Source organism: Rhea pennata, chromosome 1, assembly GCF_028389875.1.
Source record: "Rhea pennata isolate bPtePen1 chromosome 1, bPtePen1.pri, whole genome shotgun sequence".
In the NCBI taxonomy this organism is placed as follows: domain Eukaryota; kingdom Metazoa; phylum Chordata; class Aves; order Rheiformes; family Rheidae; genus Rhea; species Rhea pennata.
The window spans coordinates 84,230,316-84,256,158 of record NC_084663.1 but is presented as its reverse complement, the minus strand read 5'-3'; the positions used below and the strand labels follow the sequence as shown (position 1 = coordinate 84,256,158).

The 25,843-nt window shown below is 41.8% G+C and overlaps 1 protein-coding gene across 3 annotated transcripts in view; it reads left to right on the top strand.

Annotated features, from left to right (window-relative positions):
* Window positions 1-25,843, top strand: part of TEAD4 (TEA domain transcription factor 4) — a 60,952-nt gene that overhangs the window by 25,138 nt on the left and 9,971 nt on the right. For 2 of the 3 annotated variants that reach the window (XM_062593421.1, XM_062593435.1), the window contains 7 exons: window positions 11,108-11,172; window positions 12,108-12,170; window positions 17,147-17,281; window positions 18,123-18,166; window positions 20,741-20,796; window positions 21,529-21,659; window positions 22,798-22,971. In XM_062593421.1, coding sequence (XP_062449405.1) covers window positions 11,108-11,172; window positions 12,108-12,170; window positions 17,147-17,281; window positions 18,123-18,166; window positions 20,741-20,796; window positions 21,529-21,659; window positions 22,798-22,971 — 668 coding nt within the window. The remainder of the gene's footprint in view (window positions 1-11,107; window positions 11,173-12,107; window positions 12,171-17,146; window positions 17,282-18,122; window positions 18,167-20,740; window positions 20,797-21,528; window positions 21,660-22,797; window positions 22,972-25,843) is intronic. The other variant, XM_062593428.1, reaches the window with a different exon arrangement.

The following is a 25,843-nucleotide window of genomic DNA, read 5'->3' as shown; positions in this document are numbered from 1 at the left end:
CTTCTTTCCTCTAGTGTGCAACATGTGCAGGAATTGCAAATTTCTGTCCAGGAGCTCCGATGTGAGTCTGTGGACCGAACACAGGGTGACTGGTGCTTTATGATATAACCCAATAGGAATGACTCAAGTTGTTGATTGCATGTGCTGTAGACACAGGCCTATTTCTAAGCATGACTGTTTCAGCAAAACACATGTGCATGCGTGGGATTTAGCATGAGGTTGCCTTGAGCCTTGACTGGAGAATGCAAGCATTCCTGCAATATGAAGGCAGCATCATCATCTTTGGTTGCTGAATCGTAGAAAACAGGCCTGGAAGGAACCTTCAAATGTCACCTAGTCAATTTCTGTGCCCAGAGGCACAGCTTTACTTAAGCTATTCATGTCTAGCCTGCTCTTTTATGCTTGCGATAGTAGGAGAGTGATTTGACATTCTAGATAGAGCAGCTTACAGCTAGAAGGAAGTTAAAGCACCTAGATACTTGCAAGTTTCCTTTGAATTTGTGTGCATTTTTTAGATAGCACTAGCAGTTTAGATAGTTCTTGTCAGCCTCTTGTTCCTGCCCTCATGCCACTCCCCGAATTATGGTTGCCCAGTGCTGTCGGGCAGTGCAGACAGACTTGTAAACTCAGTCGGGGAACAGCTGTTTAAAGAATGTAGAGCAGAACTGTGCCAGTGTTAAGAACAGAAGGAGAGGAGAAAAATAATCACAAGCTACTGCAAAGAAATTTTATGAGCTTGGCAGATTTCAGTTACCCAGCAAATGATCCAGACAGTAGCTACAAAGCCTCAAATTACGCAGAAATGTCTATGTTCTTTTATCACCACAATGATCAATATTTTATTTTCACCTATTAAAAAAATATGGCTTCCTTAACAACCATTGTTACTCCTATGCCATGTCCGCCTGGATGTGACCCTTCTCGAGCAGGGAGGTTGCACTACATGATCTCCAGAGGTACTTTCCAATCTCAACCATTCTGTGAAGTAATATTACTGAAGCACCCCTTGAGTTGCTCTCAAATACCACCTCAGCCATTGGAAGCTATTGAAACAAGCAGAAAGACTTTCACTGACCTAAGGAAGAGTTTGCAGGTGTCTAGGTCCCTAATACAGGATTTGGGCATGTGAGAACTACAGGGTGTTGTTGGAGCTGAACATAGGTTGCAGTGCTACCCTAAATAATCATGTTTTTCTGAACCTGGGCCTTACTGAGTGAAAAATAAGCTTGTGTATGTATAATGTTGTTTATAGCTGACCTAAGAGACTGAAAGCTGTCAGTCTGACATGACTTTCCATGCAGATTCTCATTGGCTGTTTCAGGTGGTATCTGATACACACTCTGGCATATGAAAGATTCATGTTATTATAAACAGCTGCCTTGCTATAAGTGTGGAGTTTCTCAGCCAAACTGATTCTAGACAGGGCCTGTAAGATTCTCATCAGTCTTACTCTAGGAAGCACCAGAACAGGTCCCCGGTCCTGTTTCTTCTTCAGCCCTTAATGTGTATGTGAAAGAGTACTTTATTGGAAGGATAATTGCAATTCTATGGCCTGAGATGATAATATGGGAAAACACAGCTGATGAGGACATTCAATTTGTGCACCAAAAAACATTGCACTCATGCAGAGCTGTGTAGCCTGGAGCTTGTTGGTAAACTGATGGTAAGGGATTGCTGCATGCATACATTGCTGCATCTTAGTAAAAGCTCATCTTTCCAAGGAACAACCCCACATGCTTTTGGGGCAGTAATTAGGATGTACTTTAATTCTGCCTAACCTTTAGGCAAATGATACAAGGACAGGAAGACCTTGCCCTTTCTCCTACCAGTCTGTGCATTAGGGCTAGGTGGAATAGAGTTCCAGGCTATAGCTTCTCTGGTGGCAAAGCTGGTTTAAGAAGTTCTACCCTGATTCTTACTTTGTTCTCTCTGTTGTGCCAAAGCTATGGTTAATATGGCCACAATGGGAACTGGATCAGCAATCCAATTAAAAACAAACAGATTGAAAAGAAATGTAACAAAATAAAATATATATTTTTTTCTTTTAGGAGGAGGAGAGATGTTTTGTTTATTTTTTTAATTTTGGTAATCTAGTTTACAAAGTAGGTGCATCTGCCCTCTCCCCCGTACCTTCTTCTCCTGCCTGCAGCTGTACCAAATAAATTGCTAGATGATGGAGTATCACATTGGGCAGGAATGACCAGCTGAGGAAAGTGAAATATCTTCAAGTAGTTTTGCTGATGAGGAATAAATTGGTGTAACTACAACTGTGGTGACTGACTTTTCATCTATCTCCACTCATTGTTCAGAACCAGTAAGAAGCTTCCCAAAGCCCACAGGCTCTGTAATTACTATTATTATATCGAGGCAGGTAATGCTTCTCCTCTGCTCAGCCCTCATGAGGCTATGTCTGGAGTATTGTGTCCGGTTTTGGGCTCCCCAATACAAGAGAGACATGAAGCTGCTGGAGTGAGTCCAGCAAAGGACTACGAAGATGATTAATGGACTGGAGCATCTGTCATATGAGATGAGCGGGGAGGTTGGACTAGATGATCTCCAGAGGTCCCTTCCAACCTTAATGATTCTATGAAAAGGCTGAGAGGGCTGGGCCTGTTCCGCCCGCAGAAGGAAAGACTGAAGGGGGATCTTATCAATGTGTATAAATACCCAAAGGGAGGGTGTAAAGAAGACATGGCCAGACTCTTTTCAGTGGTGCCCAGCAACAGGGCAAAAGGTAATGGGCACAAACTGAAACACAGGAGGTTCTGTTTGAATCTAAGAAAAAGAAACTTGTTTCCTGTGAGAGTGACAGAACACTACATCAGGTTGCCCAGGGCAGCTGCGTATCTCCGTCCTTGGAGATATTCGACTTACTCATCAATGACTTGGATAAAGGGACAGAGTGTCTCCTAGCAAGTTTCCTGACAATGCCAAAATGGGAGGAGTGGCTGATATGCCAGAAGGCTATGCTGGCATTCTGAAAGATATGGACAGGCTGGAGAACTGGGCAGAGGGGAACCTCATGGAGTTCAACAAGGACAAGTCCAGGGTCCTGCAATTTGGGAGAAATAACCCTAGGCACCATTACAGGCTAGGAGCTGATCGTAGAGGGGGTCCCAGAGGGGTTCTCCAAGCACTGCTAGAGGAAAGCAGCTCTGTAGAGAAGGACCTGGGAGTTTTGGTGGACAACAAGTTGACCATGAGCCAGCAATGCGCTCTTGTAGACAAGAGGGCCAGTGGTATCCTGGGGAATAGGAGAATAGGAAGAGTATTGCCAGGTCGAGGTGTCCTGCCACAATCTCAGCCCTGGTGAGGCCTCATCTGGAATACTGTGTCCAGTTCTGGGCTTCCCAGGACAAGAGAGACATGGAGCTACTGGAGAGAGTCCAGCGTAGGGCTACAAAGATGATCAGAGGGCGGGAGCATCTCCCCTATGAGGAATGGCTATGAGAGCTGGACCTCTTTAGCCTGGAGAAGAGAAGACTGAGAGATCTTATCAATGTCTATAAATATCTTAAGGGGGGGGTTGTAAAGGATGGGACTGAACTCTTTTCACTTGTCCCATGTGACAGGACATGAGGCAATGGGCACAAACTGAAACACAGGAAGTTCCACCTGAATATAAGGAAAAACTTCTTTCCTGTGAGAGTGACAGAGCCCTGGACCGGGTTGCCCAGAGAGGTTGTGGAGTTTCCTTATCTGGAGATATTGAAAACCCTCATGGATGTGATCCTGTCTGGCATGTTGTAGGTGACCCTGCTTGAGCAGAGGGAGTTGGATGTTGAACTAGATGATCTCCAGAGGTCCCCTTTACCCTCAACCATTCTGTGATTATTATCCCTTGTTTGTGCACTTTGCATGAAGAATCTTAAACTGGACACAAAGAAAGATCAGTTTCTGTGTGGGGATAGCAGTTTTTGTATTTCTAGATGTGGATTTAAGCTACATGGTGGAAATGAGAGAAATAAATCTGAACCTTCCCAAGAGAAGGCGTTTATGCAAGACGGGATTCCAGTATTTATGCCAGTTAGTAACTGGGACAGATGAGTTTTATAACCTCAGACAGATTGATCACCAAACCTCTGTTTTCCCCTATATAGTATGGGGAGAAATCATACTTGATCATCTCTGTAAAGCACATTTAGATTCTTAATTGGAAAGTGTAGCATGTTCTTTCTAAAGGATGTGGGTCTTGTTCTCCAGTTCACCAGGACCATTTCACTAAATGGTCCTGGTCCAGTTTAACTAGTGCATTCTGCCTATTGACAAGGCCTCAACATCTGTGTCATTTCAGAGTAGGAAGGAGCTCAGCACTTGCATAGTCAGATGATGAAAATGGATACGTCAGGGCAGAGCTGAAGATGTGGTGATGCTGATCACTTCATTGTTGTATTTTTTAGATATCCAATTGCTTTAATAATTTTTCAGAAGTATTGGCTTCATCACAAAACCTTATTTTAGGGACAGCATGAGCACAGGGAATCTTTTAATGGAAGGTTAAAAGTGAGCAAATTTGAGCATGGAGTAAATGATCAGAGTGATGAAACTTTCTTCTCACAGCTGAATATGAAATTCTCTGGCATGTGTAACTGTACTATGGGAACTCAAACTTGACTATTCAGCACTACGGTTCTGCTGTGGCTTGGGAGAGATGTCTGGATATGATTGGCCAGTGGCCCAATTTGCATGTGTTTTCTATGGTCTGTTTCATGCAAAGTGATTGCAGGATGATGACCAGAGTGATGTATTTAAGTTCTTATATTGGCTTCTGAATATGTTTCTCTGGATTCAACATTGACCATTTAAGGAGAAATTAGATTGGTAAGAAGCCTGAAAGAAACTTGATCAGAGTGAACTTTGTCATTATTAAGATCATTTAGAAAGTTATCGTTAGTGCCTGACACAGAGTCAGCATGCTCCTCTTGAGAATGTGCATTATTGTCAGGGCCACTGGCCATGTAGATTTGCCTCCGTTTCAGTCCAGATGAACAGGAAAAATAAGACACCATGCTGCATTTCTTGCTCAGTATACTTTGTGCATACCAACAAAGATTGAAGACTGCTGGTGAAGAGCAAACAGCAGAGTTCAGAGATTAGTGGTGGAGAAGTGAGGGTGGAGGGAAGTGGAAAGTTTGAGAGAGAAAGATGAATAGGAAAGTGGTTATTGTAGAATTTTTATTCTGGGATAGTCTCAGCTGTGGTAGTGGAATTAATAGTAAAAGTACATGCTGAAACAGAGAGGGAGAGAAGGATTGAGCCTATGGAAGAGTCTGAGTACTGAACATCAGCACTGTATGATATATGTGGTATACCAAGATGAATTTCAGAAAGAGAATGAGCTATAGGATAGAGAGAAGCCAAATTTTAAAGCTCTTAAAAAAAAAAAGAGATTTTAAGGGTGAAAGGAAGCATGCTAAGTAACCAGGAAAGATGTGACATTAGTGATAGCCAAAAGCCAGGGAATATAAGAAGGGATGAAGAGAACCCAAGCCAGAGAAGGAAAGAATGTTGATGGCATATCCTCTTGCCTGGAAAAAGCTGGGATGTGAAATAGGGAGGCTAACAGAAGCTCCTCACCAAGGTTTTGGTAAGAAAATGAAGATGGTTTGTGATGAAGTCTAATAAAGATGGCATTAAAGGAAGGAAGAAAGATATCAGAGCCAAGTGTCTGGGTATCTTGTGGAGAAGACAGGATTAGCCATCAGAAAGATGAAAAAAGTTTTAGAACAAATTCCCTGTTTGTGGAAAAGGTGATGCTCAGGAAGGCATTTAGTGTAGTTGAGAGGAGGAGGCAGTGGAATGAGAGTGACGAAAAGTAAAGTTGTGCAGCTAAGAAGGGACTAGGGCAGACCTCATGGCAGTTTAGGTCATACTGTGCATGCGCTCATGGACATAACACCCACTGCTTTCGTCTTGTCGTTCTAGGGGAATCTAAGACTTTGCACTTAATTTTGCTTTGTGTGCATAGAGAAGCATTAACATTTGGTGGATAGGTGGACATCCTTAACTTCCCTTTTGCTTCTAAATTTATTTATCATGCTGTGTTCATTGCTTGCAGTTCATTATGTTATGTTGATTGCAGCAGACAGTAAACTACATGCACAACAAGTTCAGGAGACAGTGTTGTCCTGGGAGCTATCATTAAGTGATACAAATAGATTGAAATAATGGTTAAGATGGCTCCATTGACCTTGCTTCAGTTAACCTTTCACTGGATATAGCTGAATTTTTGCTTCTATAGATCTCTTATCTTTGCTACACTTCATAGGTAGGTGCATAGATTTCCTCTGGGAAGACAGCAGTTACCTCTATCAAGAAACAGATACTTTCACACAGTTTCCCACTGGAAAGATTTTGCAGAAATCATTATGAGCTCTTAGCCCTTACCCATCTAGGAGAGGCTTTTGGTTGACATTTTTGTCAAATAGTGTGCTAGGATAAGATGATTCACAGGCTTAAAAAGAAGCTTTATCTGCCTCTTGTACAAGCAGTATTATACTATTACTAACAGAGAGCCAGCATGAAGCTGTGAAGTAGGATTTGGATATGTCTTATATGGCTCTGGGAATTTCCTTGATTTCTCTTGCCCTGCCTCCATCCCCTTTGGAGGGGAGGTACTTCTCTCCTGTTACACTGGAATAAGCACAGGTGTAGAGTGCAGAATGTAAAAGCCTTTGCACCTCTGTGAGCAACACTTTCCTGATAACTGCTAAGGGCAAAATTTTGCAATGCACTGAGAGAGGAGATGGGAGCTGAATTGATGCCCTTGAAAGTACGTCTATTAGGACTAGGAGTAAAGAGCAGGAGAGAAGATCTCTCACTTTCCTCTTTTTTTTTTTTTTTTTTTTTTTTTTTTTGTAGCATGTCTCTAAGGGGAAGGCTTCAGGGAGGATAAAGGGCTTTTGGGTGTTGGGCTGCAGTTGGTATGTTGGCTAAAGCTTCATGAAACCTAATGCGCAGTTTCAACAGAAGAATCACAACTGTTGGCAGGTTCTGGTGACCATGGCAGGCCTCAACAGGAGTTATTCTAAGAACACAACAAATGATCAGATTACTGAGGGACAATTTACATGGTCCTAAAAAATGAACCATCTGACAGCTTATGACAGCTCTGTCTGTTCCAGCTGAGTGAGGAGTGCTAGCTTTTGCTTACCGTGTAGCCAGAGCTGTGAAACAAAGAAATTGCTTTCCATAGTCTGTGAACTAACAGACTACCAGCGGTCTTAATGTCTGCATATGTCTAACTTCTAATAAGGAAAACAAAAGGCATACCAGACTTGCTTATTTTGCAGTTTTTGATTTTTTTGTAATTTAATACCTTCCTGCTGGGGAGCTTGTTAGGCTTGGCAATTTGCATAGTTCTGTCTTTAGTAACTGTGATGATAATGTCTTTGTGGGGTGACCTGTTTTTGCTACCAGTGTCTTTATTCCCCTCTCCTCAGTTTTTTTCCAGTGAAGAACATGGCATGAGAGAGCTTTGTAATTTTTGCTGATACTGTTATGGGCAAAATGGTCTTGATTTGAGAAATTTAAGTCTATTGAATTTGTTGCCAATTAACATAAACTTTTATTTGCTAATTGGGTACTGAGAAAAACAAGAAGGAAAAAGAATTAAACCCTTGGGGAAACGAACTTGTCCAGGTTGAGCTTCAGTCCACCATCTCTCCTCCCTCCCCCTTCCTAGTCTAAGCATCTCTTGTTTTCACCATGTATTACACTCAGTCTCACCTGTTCCCTTAGCTGAGGCAATGGGTCGCACAGGAGGTTGGGATCAGCTCGTAAAATGGTTTCTTTCTGCTGTTCCTTGCTTCTGAACATTTTTCTTCCACTGCTTCTTGCTTCTTACTGTTCCTATGCTCCAGTGTCGTTTCTCCACAGGCTGCAGTCGCTTCAGGGGGTGTGCCTGCTGTGGCATAGGTCCTCCATAGGCTGCGGTCCTTTCAGGGAGAACTTGCTCCAGTGTGGCTTATCCATGGGCTGGAGTCCTTTCAAGGGTGTGCCTGCTTGGGCATAAGTTCCTTCATGGGCCACAGTCCCTTTGGTGGTGTTCTCCACACCCCCCAGCATGAGTTCTCCACAGGCTACAATCCCTTCAGAGGTATACCTGCTCTGGTATGAGATATCCACAAGCAATAGCTCGCTCAGAGACCTCCCTTCTCCGGCATGGAGCGCCTCCTTCCAAGAGTGCATCTCCAGCTATGTCTCTTCTAATGTCTGCTTCCATGTGTCTTCCCCATTTCTCCTTCCTTTTCTCCAAACACATCTATATGTTTCCTCCCATGTACCTCCCTGTCTTTTGTATATCCTCCTGTGTCTTCCCATGTTTTTCATTTTTGTGTCTCTTTTTGTGTCTTCGTTCAAGTCCTCACATATGTCCTTCTTTGTGTCCATCTGTGTTGTCTGTCCCTAATGGATACTACTCTTTCCTAAATATGTTTGAGCAAAGGTGAGATGTACTGCTGAGTGGTTGAAGTTTTGGCATACAATGGGTTGTGTTTAATCTGTTTTTGAACAGCTGTGCCTGGCACAGGACAGTTCATGGCCTCTTCCCACAAACATCATCTCTGCAGCCCCCTGCTATCAAAATGCTTATATTTATGCCCAATACAGCACTGGTGAGAGATTGTGCTCTGTCTATATAGTTCCTTGACTTCCATGGAATCACAGCAAAGCTGAACTTGCTCCATAACATTTATTATATTTAGCTGAGAATCTATGAAAATTTAGTTCTGATGCAAGGATGATCCATCCTCAGCCAGTATCTGAAAAGCTTCCGTTTGTTCATATTGTTGGTATGGCCCAGTTTGCCACCTATTAAAATTTGTCTGCCCAAAATTTTATTCACCTAGTTATTCTCAGGGCTAGTTTTTTATTGACTCATTCTGTCTCCCCCTCAAGGAAGTTTCTCTTGGTACGTCTACACATTCCTTCTTTATAGCTAATGGGGTCTGAGCACCTTATTTTGTCTTCTCCATTTCCCACTTCTGATGTGCGTCAACTGTGTCCTTTTGAAACTCTGGATTACGCCAATATCTATGCTATCTGTGCCTTTTCTCCATCACTTCTGTTGTTTCTTACCTTGCGAATCTGATTCATGTCCAAAAGAGAAGGGTTTTGGAAAACCATAAATACTATTCTGGGCACTAGAAGAAGGTGGTGCAAATGTGTCTCACTAGCAATTGGTCTGAGCTTTGTAAAAATTAGCTGTCAAAACAGGCACGTGGAAGGTAGCATAACAGTATCTGATCCCACCTAACTGTCCTGGACATGTGACAGTGCTCTGCTGGAACTGTGGGAACTGAGGAGATCAGAGTGCTACATGCTGTGCATTGTCTTTCTGGCACAGAAATAGTTCTTAATTTGTGTATAGAGGAGCTTGAGTTGTCCTCTCTTCTCAGCTATGGTCTTCGTGATCACAGGGGAACAAGGAGAGCTTCTGTAATGATGTCAGAAAAAGATTAAGATCTGTGAGTGTAAAAGACTTTCCCATCCTTAACTGTGCTTTGGTTACATTTCATGAACATGGCATAAATGCAGTCATGATTGCTCACATTCTTCTAGAACATATGGAATTACAGGGTTTGCTAGACCTTCCTTAAAGGCTTGGGTGGTCAGTCTCTAGCACTGAGTCCTTCTTTGCATTCAGTTTATTCAGAGGTTGGGTTAAATAAGGGTCTAAAGTAAAAGCAAGTGACAACTCTTTCATGGAATATTAAAGTCTCTGAATAAAAATCCTGCCTCTTTTCAGTGCTTGCTTTCTTGATTTCTGTGATGTTCTCATGTACAAGTTCTCCATTCACTCCTTAGGTATTTCATAGAAAATAATAGGGATTTTTTTTAAATTTCCTTTTAAAGAAAAGGAGAAAATCAGACCTTTGTTATAAATAAGCTTTACAAGAGCTGCAGCTTTGTTTCCCAGTCTATTCCTGCTCCATTCCTTTAACAACTGCAGATGTATAAGATTCCTCACAGCCTTGCACTTCCCAGTTCAACTTCTTCTGGAGGTGCTGCTTCACCACTAGTGTGGTCAACACAGATGTGTTTTTTGCAAAGCTTTGCCTTTCTCTCACATTTTCTGCCTTGAGTCAGCCTAGAGGTCAGATGCACAACTGCTGCTTCTCCATTTCTGCTTTTTATTCTTCTGTCATGCTTTTGCTGTTCAAAAGAAGGGAAGAGAATCTGGATATCTGGTCAGACTTGGCACATGGGAGCCAGTTTATGGAACCTGCATAGTCTTCCTCATGTCTCGTCCCAAGCAATTTCAAATTCTGTACCAGTGACCTCCTAGCTTTACATTTCATTACCCATTTCATTCATGGTTCTTTTACTGCAATTTCCCTCATCTGTCACCATGACCATCTTTTGTTTGCATCTCTTTTCTGACCCTTCCTTCTGTTTCACACTGAATATAGAGGTGCTTGTCTTATTTTCCCTGGTCCCTGAAGGGCCTGATCTCCCTCTGGCGTGTCTTATAATCAAGATGTAAAACCATCTGTCCTGGCCTGTGCCCCATTTGTTTTTTGTGGGAGCATCCCATTAACTTCCACAAAGCTAAGCTTTCTTCTTTATATCTCTTTTGAAGAATGCTCTTTTTCTGTAATGGCTACAAGAGCCTGAAAACACTTCATTCACTGTGTTATCTCACACTGATAAGTACCATCTAACTATTTCCATGTACTTCTGCATTGTTTTTTTTTTTTTTTTTTTGTTTTGTTTTGTTTTTTTCCTGTAGTTAGACTCTGAATGGTTTAGGTTTAGGGTAAAGGGCTTTCTTTTTTATTTTTATGGGTCAAGACTGATGGTCTTGACCCATGCTGACAGTTTCTATACATCACGGTAATATAAGTATTAAACAAAACATTTAATTCCCCCTTTTAACGATAATTTTAAGTTATATAGATGCAAGTTGACAAATATAACTTGCAGCCCAAAGTTCTGCTTCTAAAACTCTGGCCTCTGCAATGTGAACTGAAGGAATACCTTCCTAAGACAGAAGATAATGTGAGAGCATGTTATCTTTCTGCTGACTTCTGTGACCTCCATTATGCATCTTTTGCTTCAGGTCATAGCTCTCTAAACTTGTGTGTGCATTATTTCTCTGTTCCAGGCCGAAACGAGCTAATTGCCCGCTATATTAAGCTGAGAACAGGGAAAACACGCACAAGGAAACAGGTAAGCGTAAAGTTTCCTCTGTAAACATTAGCTGCTTTGTGCTACTCAGCATGGAGAGGGCTTGTGAGAACAAATCCCTTTGCTGCTCACTTGCTATTAGTTTCTGTTTTTCTTCAAAAGAGAATGTTTTGCTGAGCTGGCTAGTAAGAAAGAGTGGCGGACAGAATCAGCTTACACATTTTATGGTTGGACTGAAACACTCATCCCTCCCAATCACATCATGACACACAATATTTTCTGCTGCTAAGCAGTATGCAATTTTATTTGTCTGATCTACTAATGAGTATTTCTTTGACCATCAGTGTGTAAGTATGACCTTCTATATCAAGGTTCTTTCTTCAGCCCAGACAGATGGACAGCAAGGGTGATTTTCAAAACACTCAGTGCAAAGGAATTTCCATGTGATTTGAGAATGACAGTCAAGGCAATGCTGGAAAATTCCTGAGCAAGCTGGACCTGCTTTGAGTAGGAGGTTGACTGTATGGCCTCCATAGATCCTTCTAACTTAAATTATTCTATGATTCTGTCATGCGTTTCAGCCTAGACTAGATACAGAGAAGTTCTGAGAGTCACTATATAATGGCTAGGAATGTAGAACATGGCTTTCCCTTCTCTGAAGAGGAAGCAAAGAGATCAGAACTCTCAACCCCCAGGTTTAAGGATGGGTTCTTCAGTTTTAGAGAGATCTCTGGCTTGATAAAGCCATTTGAATTGAAAGAAGCCTTAAATGGTCCATTTCTGCTTCTCCCCATCTTCAGGACAGTGAATTTATGTTCAGAGAACATGTCAGTGCTATCTGAAACAAACTTAAAGAAGAAAAAAGAAAAATCTAAGTAATTCCCTACTGCTTAAGGTGCCCAAAGTTTGTTGTTTACTTCTGCAGGTGCTACCAACTATTTCTCTGGAATAAAGATGGATTTTGTATTTCAATGCAGGTATCTAGTCACATCCAGGTCCTGGCAAGGCGAAAAGCTCGAGAGATCCAAGCCAAGCTCAAGGTACGATGTGTATCCTTTAACATATCTTTCAAGCCTACCAAGTCAGCCATTCCCTCATCCTTTCCCTTCTTGAAAAGCCTTGATAAAGGATGAGATCAGCCACAAACTTTAGTAAACTGGGGAGGAAAATATACTTCTCAGGAAGTACTGTGCAAATATTATATTATTGAGGCTCTGTGATATCTGAGGCAATGTTATTTAAAGAATAAAGAAACAATACCTTTAATTTTGATTGTGTCTTATTTTTGCCTGTAGTTTATGCTACTCTAATCCAGCTCTGAGAGTCCCTGGGGAATAAAGGAACAGTGTTTACTTGAGAAGGAAGGGGTTTATGGAGTGTTGGTGAATGAACCAGCAGCTGGGTATCCTCATTAGCATTGTTACTTGAGAAGGAGGGGGTTATGGTTACAAATGCTGGCCAGTATTTCAGTCCCTTGTGTTGTGGTAACGTTGGGAAAGGGTAGTCTTAAAGTTACTGCAGCACTAGTCTCCCCTCTGTTACTGGTAGTGCTGTGGACTTCTCTGTAAGAAATAGTGTCCTGCATTGGCATAACCACTGGGAGGAACTAACAAAGCCATCTGTCATCTTCTCAGGGAAAATGGTGCCAGCTGAATTGATTTTGCCCTTTGATTAATACAAACTTGATTTGAAGAGGCCTAGGTTATCAGAAGAAAAAATGGCTGAATTCTACCCACTTATTTAAGTAAACTTCAGTGTTTTTCTTTCTACAGGAAGAGCTCGGAGAACAAGCTAATGAACTGATAGCTCTTGATATTTATTTTCACTCACATTTCAAGCAGGAAAAAGGTTTATATGCTCTGACTGAATTGATGTAAATGTCAAGAAGGTCAAGCTTATGAGTGACAATTGCACAAGAGGGTTCTCCCTGATAGAATGTGAGCTGTCCAGAAAGGGCCTGTCAAGCAAGATGAGAGGTCCAATCCTTGTTAAGTGTCATCAAGACAGCCAGGGAAGGAAGATGCACACTGACCTTCCTTATTTGGTATGCCAGTAAGTGATCAGGAGGGAAACATATTTCTTTGCCTATCTGAAGCACATTCTCCCTGATCTTCTATGCTTTGAATGATAATGATAGTCTTGACAGACCAGTCCAGCCCTGACTGTTAAGCGGACAGTTACTAGAAGGTGCTTCTTCTTGGCTGTCTGGGCCATTTCTCAGTTGGCCTCATGAGGAGTGGACTGTGTGTCAGTGAATTGTTGACACTCGATCCTGACCAGGATTGCATGCATCTCTGTTGTGAGCAGTGATTACTTGTAACAGTCAAGACTGCATTCCCCCATCCATTTCCTGGCTCCATTTTAGAAAACAGTGCTGTGTCTGTAATTAGCTTTTTGTGTTTCCAGCTGCTCTGATAAGGTAAAGAAGCTACAAGTTACAACTGTCAAGTTCAGTGCTTCTAGGTACAGCTGCCTAAGCTTGAAGCCTGTGGTGTCATTAAGTGGTCAATTCAGGTGGAGGCCGGCTTGACAGACAAGTTAGAGAGAGTAGGAACAACAACTGCCCGGGGCGATAAAAGATTTAGTGTTGCTTATATCTGTAACCTTGATTCCATTCCTTACGTGTCACAGCTCTGGGATTTGGCATGATTGAAAAGCTGGCCAGCTGAGCCTGTTTTCACTTAGCACACAGGCGCAAGCCCTTTTTATTCTCAGGGAATGAAGGTGTCTCAGGGAGCTCCATGGAGCCATTGACTGTTCTCCTATTACACTACTTTGGGCCATGCTGTTGAGTTCTACCCAGCTGCCTGCAGTGAACCATTCCTCAATACCAGACTGTTCCTTTCTGCCTGCAGAGGCAAGTCTATAACACTGATTCAACAGATTTACTTCTTTGTTTTCTCTAGTTATTTTCATAAAGCAAGGAAATGAAATCACAAAAGCTGCTGCCCTTCTTCCAAATTCTTGCCGACAGCTGTATGTTCTTCTATCACTGTTGATTTTCCATACCAAGTATACATTTTCATGTTTATACCCTAGATAAGATCTGCTATGTTATGACTTATTAGAGCAACTAATGTAGTACTATTTTCTCAACATGAATTGGGGTGTCTTCCATAAGTGTACACGTTGTCTATAACGGATAGAGATAGGGAAGTAGGGTAAAGCTGGAAGAATAATATGTCTCCAGACATTAGTGGTTTTCCATATCCTGTGTGGTTAATAGATGTCACCTGTACTAAGCAAAAGAGGAAAGATGTGTGTGGAGGGGTTTCTTCCAGTGTTTTTTGAAAAGGATAGAAGAGTAAACAAAAAATGCAAATATTTTAATAAGACTTTTTGTTGCTTCATTTGTGGTTTATTGTTTAAGCATTAATTGCATGAGTGGGTTTTGTACTAGAAATGCAAAGATGCAAATGAATACAGAAGTATTAGCTGAAAGAGAAAGGAGATGTCTTTGATGAAGACCTGTGTTTTTCAAGCAATCTGTCAGGCATTTAAGCAAAACAGAAAAACAGAACAGAAGATGAAAGTTAAAATCTTTTCCCTGCTTAATTGCTCATGTTTTTAATAATTCTACAGGTGATTTTATTGCTTCTCCCCATAAACTTAGGTAGACAGAACATTATTTTCTTGTGAGAAAAGGGGAGAGAAAAAAAACTTTTGCAGTACTGGCAGCTGGGAAATGGTCCTTACATATGTCATAAAAAAAAAAATGAAAAGAATGCTTACACTTAAAAAAATGTTGCAGATAAGCTTTAAAGTATTTCCCGCAGCATCATTTAAACTGAATTCTGAAAAAATTTCCCTTAGCGTTGGAGAGGCTTACTAATGTTTGCAGCAATTAAAATGTTTCCCTTACATACACTTGAATGGTAATAACAGGAGTCACAAATGTGAAAAAGAAAATATCCAAGTTGTGGCTATTTCAACAGATTATTCCACTTATAGATTATCATTTATTATTGAGCTTCCTTTATCATAGAATCATAGAATCAGTAAGGTTGGAAGGGACCTCTGGAGATGATCTAGTCCAACCTCCCTGCTCAAGCAGCATCACCTACAGCGTGTTAGACAGGGTTGCATCCAGGCGGGTCTTGAACATCTCCAGAGGAGACTCCACAGCCTCTCTGGGCAACCTGGTCCAGTGCTCTGTCACTCTCACAGGGAAGAAATTCCCCCTCACATTTAGGCGGAACTTCCTGTGTTTCAATTTCTGCCCATTGCCTCTTCTCCTGTCACATGGGACAACTGAAAAGAGTTTGTCCCTGTCCCCCTTGACACCCTCCCTTCAGGTACTTATACACATTGATAAGATTCCTCCCCCCCCCCCTCAAGTCTTCTCTTCCCCAGCCTAAAGAGGCTCAGCTCTCACAACCTTTCCTCATAGGGGAGATGCTCCAGCTCTCTGATCATCTTCGTAGCCCTACGCTGGACTCTCCAGTAGCTCCACATCTCTCTCGTACTGGGGAGCCCAGAACTCCCAGGACACTGTCCTGGAAACAGGAGATTGCCTGTTTCCCCACGAGTGGGACTAAAAATCAACTCTACCTGAGACCAGTGCAATCCAAAACTGGTGGTGTATTTTTGCAGTCATGATGACAAACTCCTGTTTCAATCTGTAGCATTGCCAAACTGTCCAGGACACAGTACTCGAGATGAGGCCTCACCAGGACTGAGTAGAGGGACAGGATCACCTCCCTCGACCTGCTGGCAACAGTCTTCCCAATGCACCCCAGGAGACCATTGGCCTTCTTGGCCACAAGGGCACATTGCTGGCTCATGGTCAACTTGTCATCCACCAGCACTCCCAGGTCTTTCTATGCAGAGCTGCTCTCCAGAAGGTCAGCCCCCAGCTTGTATTGCTGCATGGGGTTATTCCTCCCTAGGTGCAGGACTCTGCACTTGCCCTTGTTGAACCTCATGATGTTCATCTCTGCCCAACTCTTCAGCCTGTCCAGGTCTCTCTGAATGGCAGCACAGCCCTCAGGTGGATCAGCCACCCCTCCCAGTTTGGTATCATCCACAAACTTGCTGAGGAGGCACCCCATCCCCTCATCCAGGTCATTGATGAAAAAGTTAGTACTTACTCTAAATGTTTATCTGCTACATGCAACAGAATCCCTATAATTTAAACTTAGAAAGTGTTAGAGAAAGTGGGAGTGGTAAACCAAATGGAGACCTAACAATGAGAACTTACTGCAGTTACTAAAATCAGCAGGCTAAATGAATGCAAGCAGCAAATAAGAGTTGCTGAAGAAGAAAAGAGCTTACCTCTTTCAACAGCTCCTCCAAGCCAGGGAACTCATCTGTAGCATTGCCATTACAATTATAACATCATAGATAAAAGTAGAGTCTCTGAAGGATAAAGATTAGTTTTAGGAGTAGGAAAAAAGGCAGTATATGAGGAAGTTCTTCTTCCTGCCCTTTTCTTGGTAGAAGAAATGAAGAATGCTTTTAGTTTTAAACATACATTAGGCTCTCTAGTTGTTGCACTGCGTCATTGCTTCTAAGAAATGTGTGCAATTCCACAGCCATGTTGAAATACAAAAAAGAACGTCCTCACGTGTGTGCCCTAGGAGATTGCCTGTTTCCCCACGAGCGGGACTAAAAATCAACTCTACCTGAGACCAGTGCAATCCAAAACTGATGGTGTATTTTTGCAGTCATGATGACAAACTCCTGTTTCAATAGTAAAGTTGGTTTTTAGTGTTGTTTTGATGATCAAGCATCCTCCCCGTTGAATGTTTTTACTAGTGATTAAAACACAGGAATGGACAGAGGAATGGTCCCAGCATTTTGGAAAGAAAGATCAGTCACATCTGGAGCTGTAGGAGTGGGAACAGACTTTAGCTTTGAAGAAATCTTAGGACTGTTGTATATCTGTTGTCCTGGTTTTCAGAGATGCTTGTTTCCTGCGAAGAAGTGAATGAGAAATCCTGGTTATGCAGCATTAGACCAGGAAATGTATTTATTATAATCATTCTGGTTTTTGTCTTTCTGCTCTTGCCCATAGGATCAGGCAGCTAAAGATAAGGCCATGCAAAGTATGGCTACAATGTCATCTGCCCAGATTATCTCTGCAACGGCCTTCCATAGTAAAATGGCCTTGCCTGGTCTTCCACGACCAGCCTACCCTGCTGTTTCTGGGGTGAGTGAATGAGAGACTGGGAGGTATTGGGCAAAGGAGATTCAAGAATTTGCAAGGATGTTAGGACCTGCTTAGGAACATCCTGGGGACGTATCAAAAAGAATGAGGCCAAAAGACAATGCCTTTTAGAGCAAATCTGTCATATGGCTGCAATATTTTACATCTTGTTCTCTGTTCACACTGATGTAAAACAATAGACTTTCACTGTATGCTTTTTCTAAAATGACACAAGTGAGAGAAGAATGAGATCCTTTGGATTTTCAATGGCCTGAAATATTTTTAGGTCTCTGTATCTCTCTCTCAGTTCACAATCTTGTTGGATAAAGCTATTTTGGGCTATCCTGATCCTTTCCCAAGTTCACCATTGGAACAGTATGCTCCTGAGTATGTAAATCACAAATTGATGGCCATTGTATAAAATCTTAAAGAAAGGAAGCTTGTCAGCATGCCCTAACCTTGAGGCATAGTGTAGTGAGCTTTGCTGAACACTGATTTCTGCCAAACTATTCCTGTGAGATTCTCCTGGGAAAAATGCTCCATCAAAAGGGGAGGCATCATAAAGACTCTGGAGACTTAGGCACAGGGTGTATACATAGTATTTAACATTAAAATTGCTGTTGGGTCAGTCATTTGCATGTAACTACCAGCAGTGTATGGAAAGAAAGCCAAGATCAATCAGCACCCCCAAGGGATGAAACATAGGAAGATAGAAAGGGAAGATACAGCTAATCAGGTCTTTTCAAAGAGTGAGAGCTTGCAGTTTTCCTCAAATAGAAGCAAGCTTTGCTTTCGTCTCTAGCCTGAGGATGATAACTTTTGTCTGTATGTTGTTCTCTTGCAGTTTTGGCAAGGAGCTTTGCCAGGCCAAGCTGGATCTTCCCAAGAGTAAGTATTCCTTCCCCAAGCTTTTGAAGCAGGTGTTTCTGCTACTCCCTGTATGCTTCCCGAGGAATACTGTTAGCTAATTCAAGATTTAGGAAATGCTAAGATAATGTAGTCCTTGTTCTCAGACAGATAGATTCTCTGACCATGGATCTGAGACTCGAGTGCTCTGGTTGAAGGTGAACTAAGAGTCATAAAAGAACTTTAAATAGATAAACCCATATGCTTTTCAACATGACTTAAACCACCAGCCTCATGGGTTATGTTGAATCTGCTGAATCTGGCAGCCTGGTAGAGGTGAGGCTACCACAGCTCTGTGCCGCCAGGTCCAACCGGTAGCAAGGCTAAGCATGTGTTCCCAATAGGCACACACACAAACATATGTGTACAATACACATACACACGCATACAGTCAGCCACATAGATCAACACAAACAGAAATACTCCCCAGTCACGCAAACAGAAATAGCACCAATAGCCTCATCCTGTTCTCTCTGGCTGATCCAGATGAAGGCCCATAAGGGAAATATATACATATATGTGATGTGAATCTCTCTAGTAGCTAGGCATCTTAGACCCTCATCTATCCTGTAGCTGACCCCTGGATCCTTCATCTCCTCAGTTGCTGACGCCTGGACATGCAAGTCCCTGATGCCTGCAGCTCCACTCCAATAGTTGATTCTGTCCTCCTCACTAACAGACACACAAACATGTACACCCCCCAACACACACATACACGCTATGGATTCCCAGTAGCTGGCCTTTGTCACATAGTCCATTCTGTGGCTGGTCCTGGATCCTGCAACTCCCAGCTTGATGGCACTTGAGCATGCAATCCTCCAGACCTGCAGCCCCACTCTAGTTGCTGGTAGCAACCTTCTCACATGCATACACATGCATTGTGGATTCTTCCAGTAATTGGGCTTAGACACAGTCCCTCCAGTAGCTGGCTCTGGATCCTTCTTCTCCTCAGTTGCCTCCCATACACACACATGCACTCCCCTCTCAGCCAACTCCCAAGCCCCATGGTCTCTCCAGCAGTTGACCTGGACCCCCACAGTTTCTCCAGTAGCCGTCTCCTCCAGGTGCTGGCTTCCAAGCCACTTGACCTGTTCACTGGCTAGACCAGCTTGCTATTTGCTATTTTAGTGATCACAGACTGACACACATACTGTCACTCACTCCAGTTGCTGGCACCACAGAAACATGGGCCTTGTGACCTGTGGTCTCCACTCAGTTTAATAAGTGGACAGGACAGACTGCACTGGTCAGGCGCAGGGCATGGCCAGACAAGCTCATCGACCAGCAACCTATTTGCATGTGACCGGGGTGGGGGGTCCTCTTTCATGCCATTATGCCTCTATTTTCCCACATTGTTCCTCGCCAAAGGACATCAATCCCTCCCTTTTCCCACCTTTAGTTCCTCCCCTATGCCTCCCATAGTGAGTCTGGTGCAGTCCTGAAATACTCTTGCCCTACATCCCATAATGTATCCCATGGCCCTAGGCAGTAACCCCATGGGTGTCTCCTGTGACCACAACTGCTCCTGTTGACTGATCTGGTGGGTTTCACCCCTGGACTCTGGAGCTGATGGTTCTCCTGGGACAGCTGCAGGAAGGACAAGGGCAGGGTCCCTGTCTCTGAGGGGTTTTTTTGGATTCTCTCCATGCTCCTTTGTGTTTGTGGTGATGAGCCTTTTTTGGGCTGATGGCTCTTCTGTGATGGGCCTGGGAGTAGCTGAATGAAGGCATTTTTCAGGTTCCCACCTGCCATTGTTCCCTTGTGCTCCTTTGTGTTTGTGGAGATGAGCTATTTATCACATAACCAAAGAGGAAATGGTTCTGTGAGTGCTTCAAGCCAACTTAAGTACAAGCTGCTGAGAAGGTGTCTTGTTCTTCACCCCTAGCCATATGTTCCTTCTCTCTTCTTGTGCTATTGCTAATGTTTGTGGGGCAGATCAGGGAACAGATTCTGTTAAGGGATCTTGAGGGGGAAAATGGTTAGTAAATGGACTGGAGCAATTCTGAGAGGAATGAAAGGTAGATTTTATACCTTTAGTTTGAAAATGAATCAGGAAAAGTCAGTTGTTATCTCTAGGTGCATTTTTTTCCCACAGTGGTGTTAAAATGGGGCTGAATAGTCTTGAGAAACTACGTTCAATTGTGAGTGCTGAATAACTCTGAAAATCTAGGCCTAAAAGTCTGAGAGGAGCCCAACTTAGAAATATACCCACTTACATGCATTTAAATTCATCCAAAAGTAAAAGGATAAAGTAAATAAATGGGTCCTAGTGCCTGTGTTGACAGGCTGAATAAGGATTTCCAAATAAAAATCTGGAGATCTTTTAGTATATCTGCAGGGAAGACTTATTCAGTTCAATCAAGGCAGTTTTTGTTTCCTGAGTTGTTCTCCTAACCATCTCTTGCCCACACAAATGTACTTTCCCAAAGCCACTTATGCTAATAAGTGCATCAGGAAAAATACTTAATCTAATTTGCACAATTGCCCAAGATTCTTTTACTTCTTTTGTTTTTTGTTGTTGTTACTATTAACCATCTCTCTTGTGTGTTTCTCTAGCGTGAAACCTTTTTCTCAACAACCCTATGCTGTACAACCTCCTCTTCCATTACCAGGTAGGTAAGGAAATACATTTGCTTGTGTTAAAATTATATTTTACCTTCAAAAATAGCCAATGCTTTTAAAAAGGTTAAAAACTGCTAATTAAAAAAATGGACCTATAGAAATATTTCAGTGAGCTCATAATTTGTATATGATTTCCCTTTACCACTGTCTCCTATCATTTTACTAAGAGCTGAAAAAAAATAATTTTGCCTTATTCTGAAATATTTCTCTTTTTTTTTTTTTTTTTTTTTTTTGGTTGGTTTTGGTTTCCCCCCCCAACAGCTCAACAGACAACAGAAATACAAGTTCACATATCTCTGCTGTCCTTCCACCATGCTGTATCTGCTGGAATGCTCATAACACTGTTGCCTCTTCAGTGCCTGGTTAAATAGGGCTTTTCCTTCTGAATTCCCCTATTCTGAGGGGCTAATGTTGATGTTAATGGTGATGCATCATTCTCTGTGATATCTAAGGGCCTAATAAGGCTCATCTTAAAGTTGGTGAAAGTGTTTTCCCTGGTTTCGGAATCAGCTAGATTGGCTTTTACAGCATACCAACCCTGTCTTAGCTGACAAGCTGTTTAGAGCACAGGTGGAGCGAGAAGCCTGTGAATGTTATTTTTGCATGAAGACTGAAGTCAGAATAAAATCTAATTAGTCAGCTCTGACAACAGGTGCTTTACTGGAAAGCTGTTACCAACTTGTCTCTTCCTAAATTTTGTTCTATAAATCCTGTGTCATTAGGGTTTGAGCCTCCTACTGGTCTCTCACCTTCCCCATCAGCACCAACTTGGCAAGGACGAAGGGTTGCTAGCTCCAAACTTTGGATGTTAGAATTCTCTGCATTCTTGGAACAACAACAAGACCAAGATACAGTAAGATACACACCTGACTCCCACCCCTCATTTATTTTTGGTCTCAGGGTAGCTTCTGTTCATCATTAATGTGTCATACACTACTATACATGTGTGGAAATACTTGCTTCATTGATCTATTGAAAATAGAAAGGCATCTTTGGGAAACGCAGAGCCCAATTAAAACAGATCCTCCACTTAGAGGACAGGATTGCTTAAAAACAATATAGTAAGCTCTGTCATCTGTTTCTGGCCTCCCTTCCAGTATCATTGCTGTTTCTATATGTATACCAGAGTTCAAGATGCTGAGGTCATAAAACAATTGTACAGCCTCTGCAGGGCTACTCTTTGCCTTTGAGGTCACACCCAGAATCAGAGGATGGTAGGATCACATGAAGCCATATGTCATCTCTCTGGTGTGTTGAAAAGAACTTAAATTTATTTGGGGGCAACTGGGATGAATTTGTATCACTGTGTTTCCATGGTGCCACCTATAAAATGGGAGTAATAAGATCTGCCTGTCTCTTGAAAGCCTTCTGATGCTGCATCTTGAGACATACATTGGTGCTGGACCAATTATGTTTCAGAGTATTTATGACTATAGAACAGCATCATGAGGCAATAATTTAGCCATAAATGTAGGAAAAAAATAATGTTTCAGACAAATCAAGAATTATGTGGGTGTATTGATATGAAAGAAATAGCTGTTTGAACTGGTATTAGCTGAGATATTTGTGCTAATACCTCTGGTCTCTTAGAAAATGATATCAAATCTTCAGTGATATCAAGTAGTCAGGCCTTACCCCTCGCTTCTAGGTAAAGATGACAGAGCATCTATTGTTGCAGTTCTGGAATGTTAGTTCAGTGCTTGTTTGATATAGGGGCAAAAAGCTTTCTGTGTAATCACTCCCACCATTTTCTGCAGCACATCCTTTTGTGTACTGTTTGCACTCCCCACATGAATTGGTAAGTGAACTTCACACTTCCTGGACTTGAAGTTCTTTTTAAATGGTCTGACTCTGTCCAGAGCTTTTTGGATTTCTGTGGTGAGATGAACTCAATGAGTTTGCTAAAAAGTCTTAGCTTTCCTTTGAAGAACTGTGAGTGTTCAGTATGTAGTGAATGATTTCCTAATTCCATGTTTTTCCTCTCCTTGCAGTATAACAAACATCTGTTTGTGCACATTGGGCAGTCAAGCCCCAGCTACAATGATCCCTACCTCGAGGCAGTGGATATTCGGCAGATCTATGACAAGTTCCCTGAGAAAAAAGGGGGCCTGAAGGAGCTCTTTGAAAGGGGGCCAGCTAATGCCTTCTTCCTTGTCAAATTCTGGGTAAGGGAAAGACCCTATGCAGAGTACCTATTTTCTGTCAAGTTCTCACTGTAAGAGTGGTGGCCTCAATAGCTGATCAGACTAACAAAGATCTAACAAATTTTTGCTGTGCAGGAGACTGTTCATACAGCCATGACTGTCACCTGGTATCTTTACTTGATTGCAAAAGGCCCTCATTCTGGCCTGAAGCAAGACAGATCTTTCATGTCTTCTGTATAGTTCTTGACTAGTGCTTGAGGAGTTTATTTGCCAATGATGACTTGGGCCCTTTGAAATTTTTTATTTCTATGTAAGAGAAGAATTCAGAGGAAATTACTCTCCTTTGCATTCTCCTTTGCATGTGTGTTCACTTTCCTCCGTGTTGAGTAACTTAGTCAGAGGCAGCATTTTTCCCTCTCTTCTCCTATCTAATTAGGTGCATGTTATTTTATCCAAATACCAATAATTTACAAATGTGTATTTACTGCAGGCACAAACACAGACAAAAGATAGAAGACACTCATCATGAAATTGGATTATGCTGATAATATATTACTGAAATTACTTCTGGTAAATTGGAAGAAATCAGCCTGGCAAAAATCTATTCACTCAGTTGGCCTGAATAGTATATTCATGACCTAGCAGATAGTTGCAAAACGTGCCATTATGCTTCAAGGTACAAGCAAAATACTTCTGGTTTTAGATGTTATCATAGGTATTACATGATTAAAAATAATAGCAGCTTGGGGCAATGACAGGCTAGATGGCTGAGAAAATGTGATGAGATAAGGAGTCTTTCACCTTAACTTTACCACTTACAATTCAACTCTGGTTCAGAAGTGAGATAATGAGAAATGAGCTTCTTTATCTCAAACTCTTCATACAAACTGGCATTAGAAAGTCACTTATCTGGTGGTTTCAGGAGAAAGAAAAGGTAATTAAAGTGCTTTGAGAATTAAAGTGTCTGCTTCCCAGCTGTATCAAGCCTGGCCTTTCCAGAACTGAGGTGGAGCACCTTGGCTGCGAGCCTGTTGCCCAAGTGTCTTGTGCTTAGACTATTACTTACAGGTGATTTTTGGAGGCACGTCCTTCTACTACCCCTACGTTGCGTGGTACTAAGGTGGGCCCCTGATGGGATTAGCCTCTGTAAGAATAAAAGAAAGCCTATATCGAAGACTAAAACAGGAAATAAAAGACCAGCCCTGTTTTCCTGGGGAAATAGGAAATTTAGGGGAGAGAGCGGCACTTGCTAGGAAGGGTCTTCTTTGACGAAAAGCTACATAATAATTGCCCTGCTAAAAACTAGCTAGAAAAGGAAACAGAAGTCTAGGGTTTAAAAAAAAAAAAAAAAAAGGCAGTAAGAAGAGGCAGCTTCTAGTAAGTGAGCCTTGGAAAATAAAGTAGGAGCTACAACAAACAGTTGCATCATGCTCTAGGGATCCTAGGGGAGTTTCTATGCTAAGGTGAAGAGCATCTGCTCCTTTGTGGTATCACTTAGGAGCACATTGGAAGTTCTAGGCATCAAAAGAAAGAGCTTAGAGAGAGGTGTTATCTAGAGAGGAGAAAATATTTTGAACTTCTTGACTTAATGGGAAGAAAAATTACAATAAAACTGTGTTCCTATTTGTGAAAACTGTTACTGTGTTTTGAGCCTACCGGGTTGGGTTTGTTGTTTCTGGGTTTTTTTAATGTATTACAAGCCACTAGGGCTTGTAACAAGTAAAACATTCAGTTTTGTAGTTGCTTCTCTGTGTAGATAATAGTAGGGTAAGAAAGCACTGCTTAGAAGATGCCATGTTCTGTATGAGGGTGGCCCTGAGCACGTTCACCATTAATGTTGTGTTTCACAGGAGTACTTGCATTAATTAATCTTGCTGTAAGATTTCAGTAGGATCTCCAGGGCAATGTAATAGAGACGGTTCAAAAAACTTTTGCTTGATTCTCTCCAGAAAATTCAGATTCTTTTTGGTTAAAGACTCCAAACCTTTTTGTTGGAAGATTTTGAATTCAGCATGCTTCAAAAGTGGTAGTGCTGCCTCCTGGTTAAACAAAGCACATAAGTCATGCATATAATGCACTGTGCTACTTGTGTCACAACGGTTCCTGAGTCATGTTGTAGCAGATATATGTAATGCAACTGCTGCCTGCGGGAGGGACCAGATCCTATGAAGCAGCAGAAACTGCAAGTTGTGTGTGACGTTATGTTGGTATTACCAAACAGAGATTTATGGGTCCTTGACCAAATGTTTGTTTTAGCCAAATGTTAGCTAAAAGCCAAAAATGATCTCATTTTCAAAAGTTTGTTTTTGCCAGTTCTCCCCCCACAAAATAGGCAATTTACACAGATAAGACCGTGTGGTCCAAAAATCCATCTTTAAATCTGAAAAACTGATTTCAGCTGAAATTCGTATATATATCTCTGCATTTCCATGCCTCTGTGGCAGGATATGCTAGGGTGTTTTTTCATTTTGTTTCGTAATGACTATGCAGCTATACAAATTTAGAGTTCATGTTCGAAGGTGTGGTAGATAAAGCAGTTATGACATTATTACTATGATTTGTAGCATCTTTTTAGGTTAAAAATACTATCTACAGGCACATTACTAATGCTTTTAAACTCAGATGAATAGAGTTGAAGATTTTTCTTTTGAAGGTTGACTTTTTTTTTTTTTTTTTTTTTTTTTTAGCATGGAGATATAGTTCAGTTTTTCAGAGGTTCTGAATTGAAGTGGTAGCAAAGACTTACAAAACTCAAGACATTGGTTATGTTGGTTTTGTATTTATGTGCTTTAGGTTTGAAGAGTCTGAGGCAAGGACCTGCCCCAACTGCAATCAGCAGTCCAGTGAACATACCAGGTGATCTCTTGTGCACTAAAAGTCTAGCTAGAAAGAC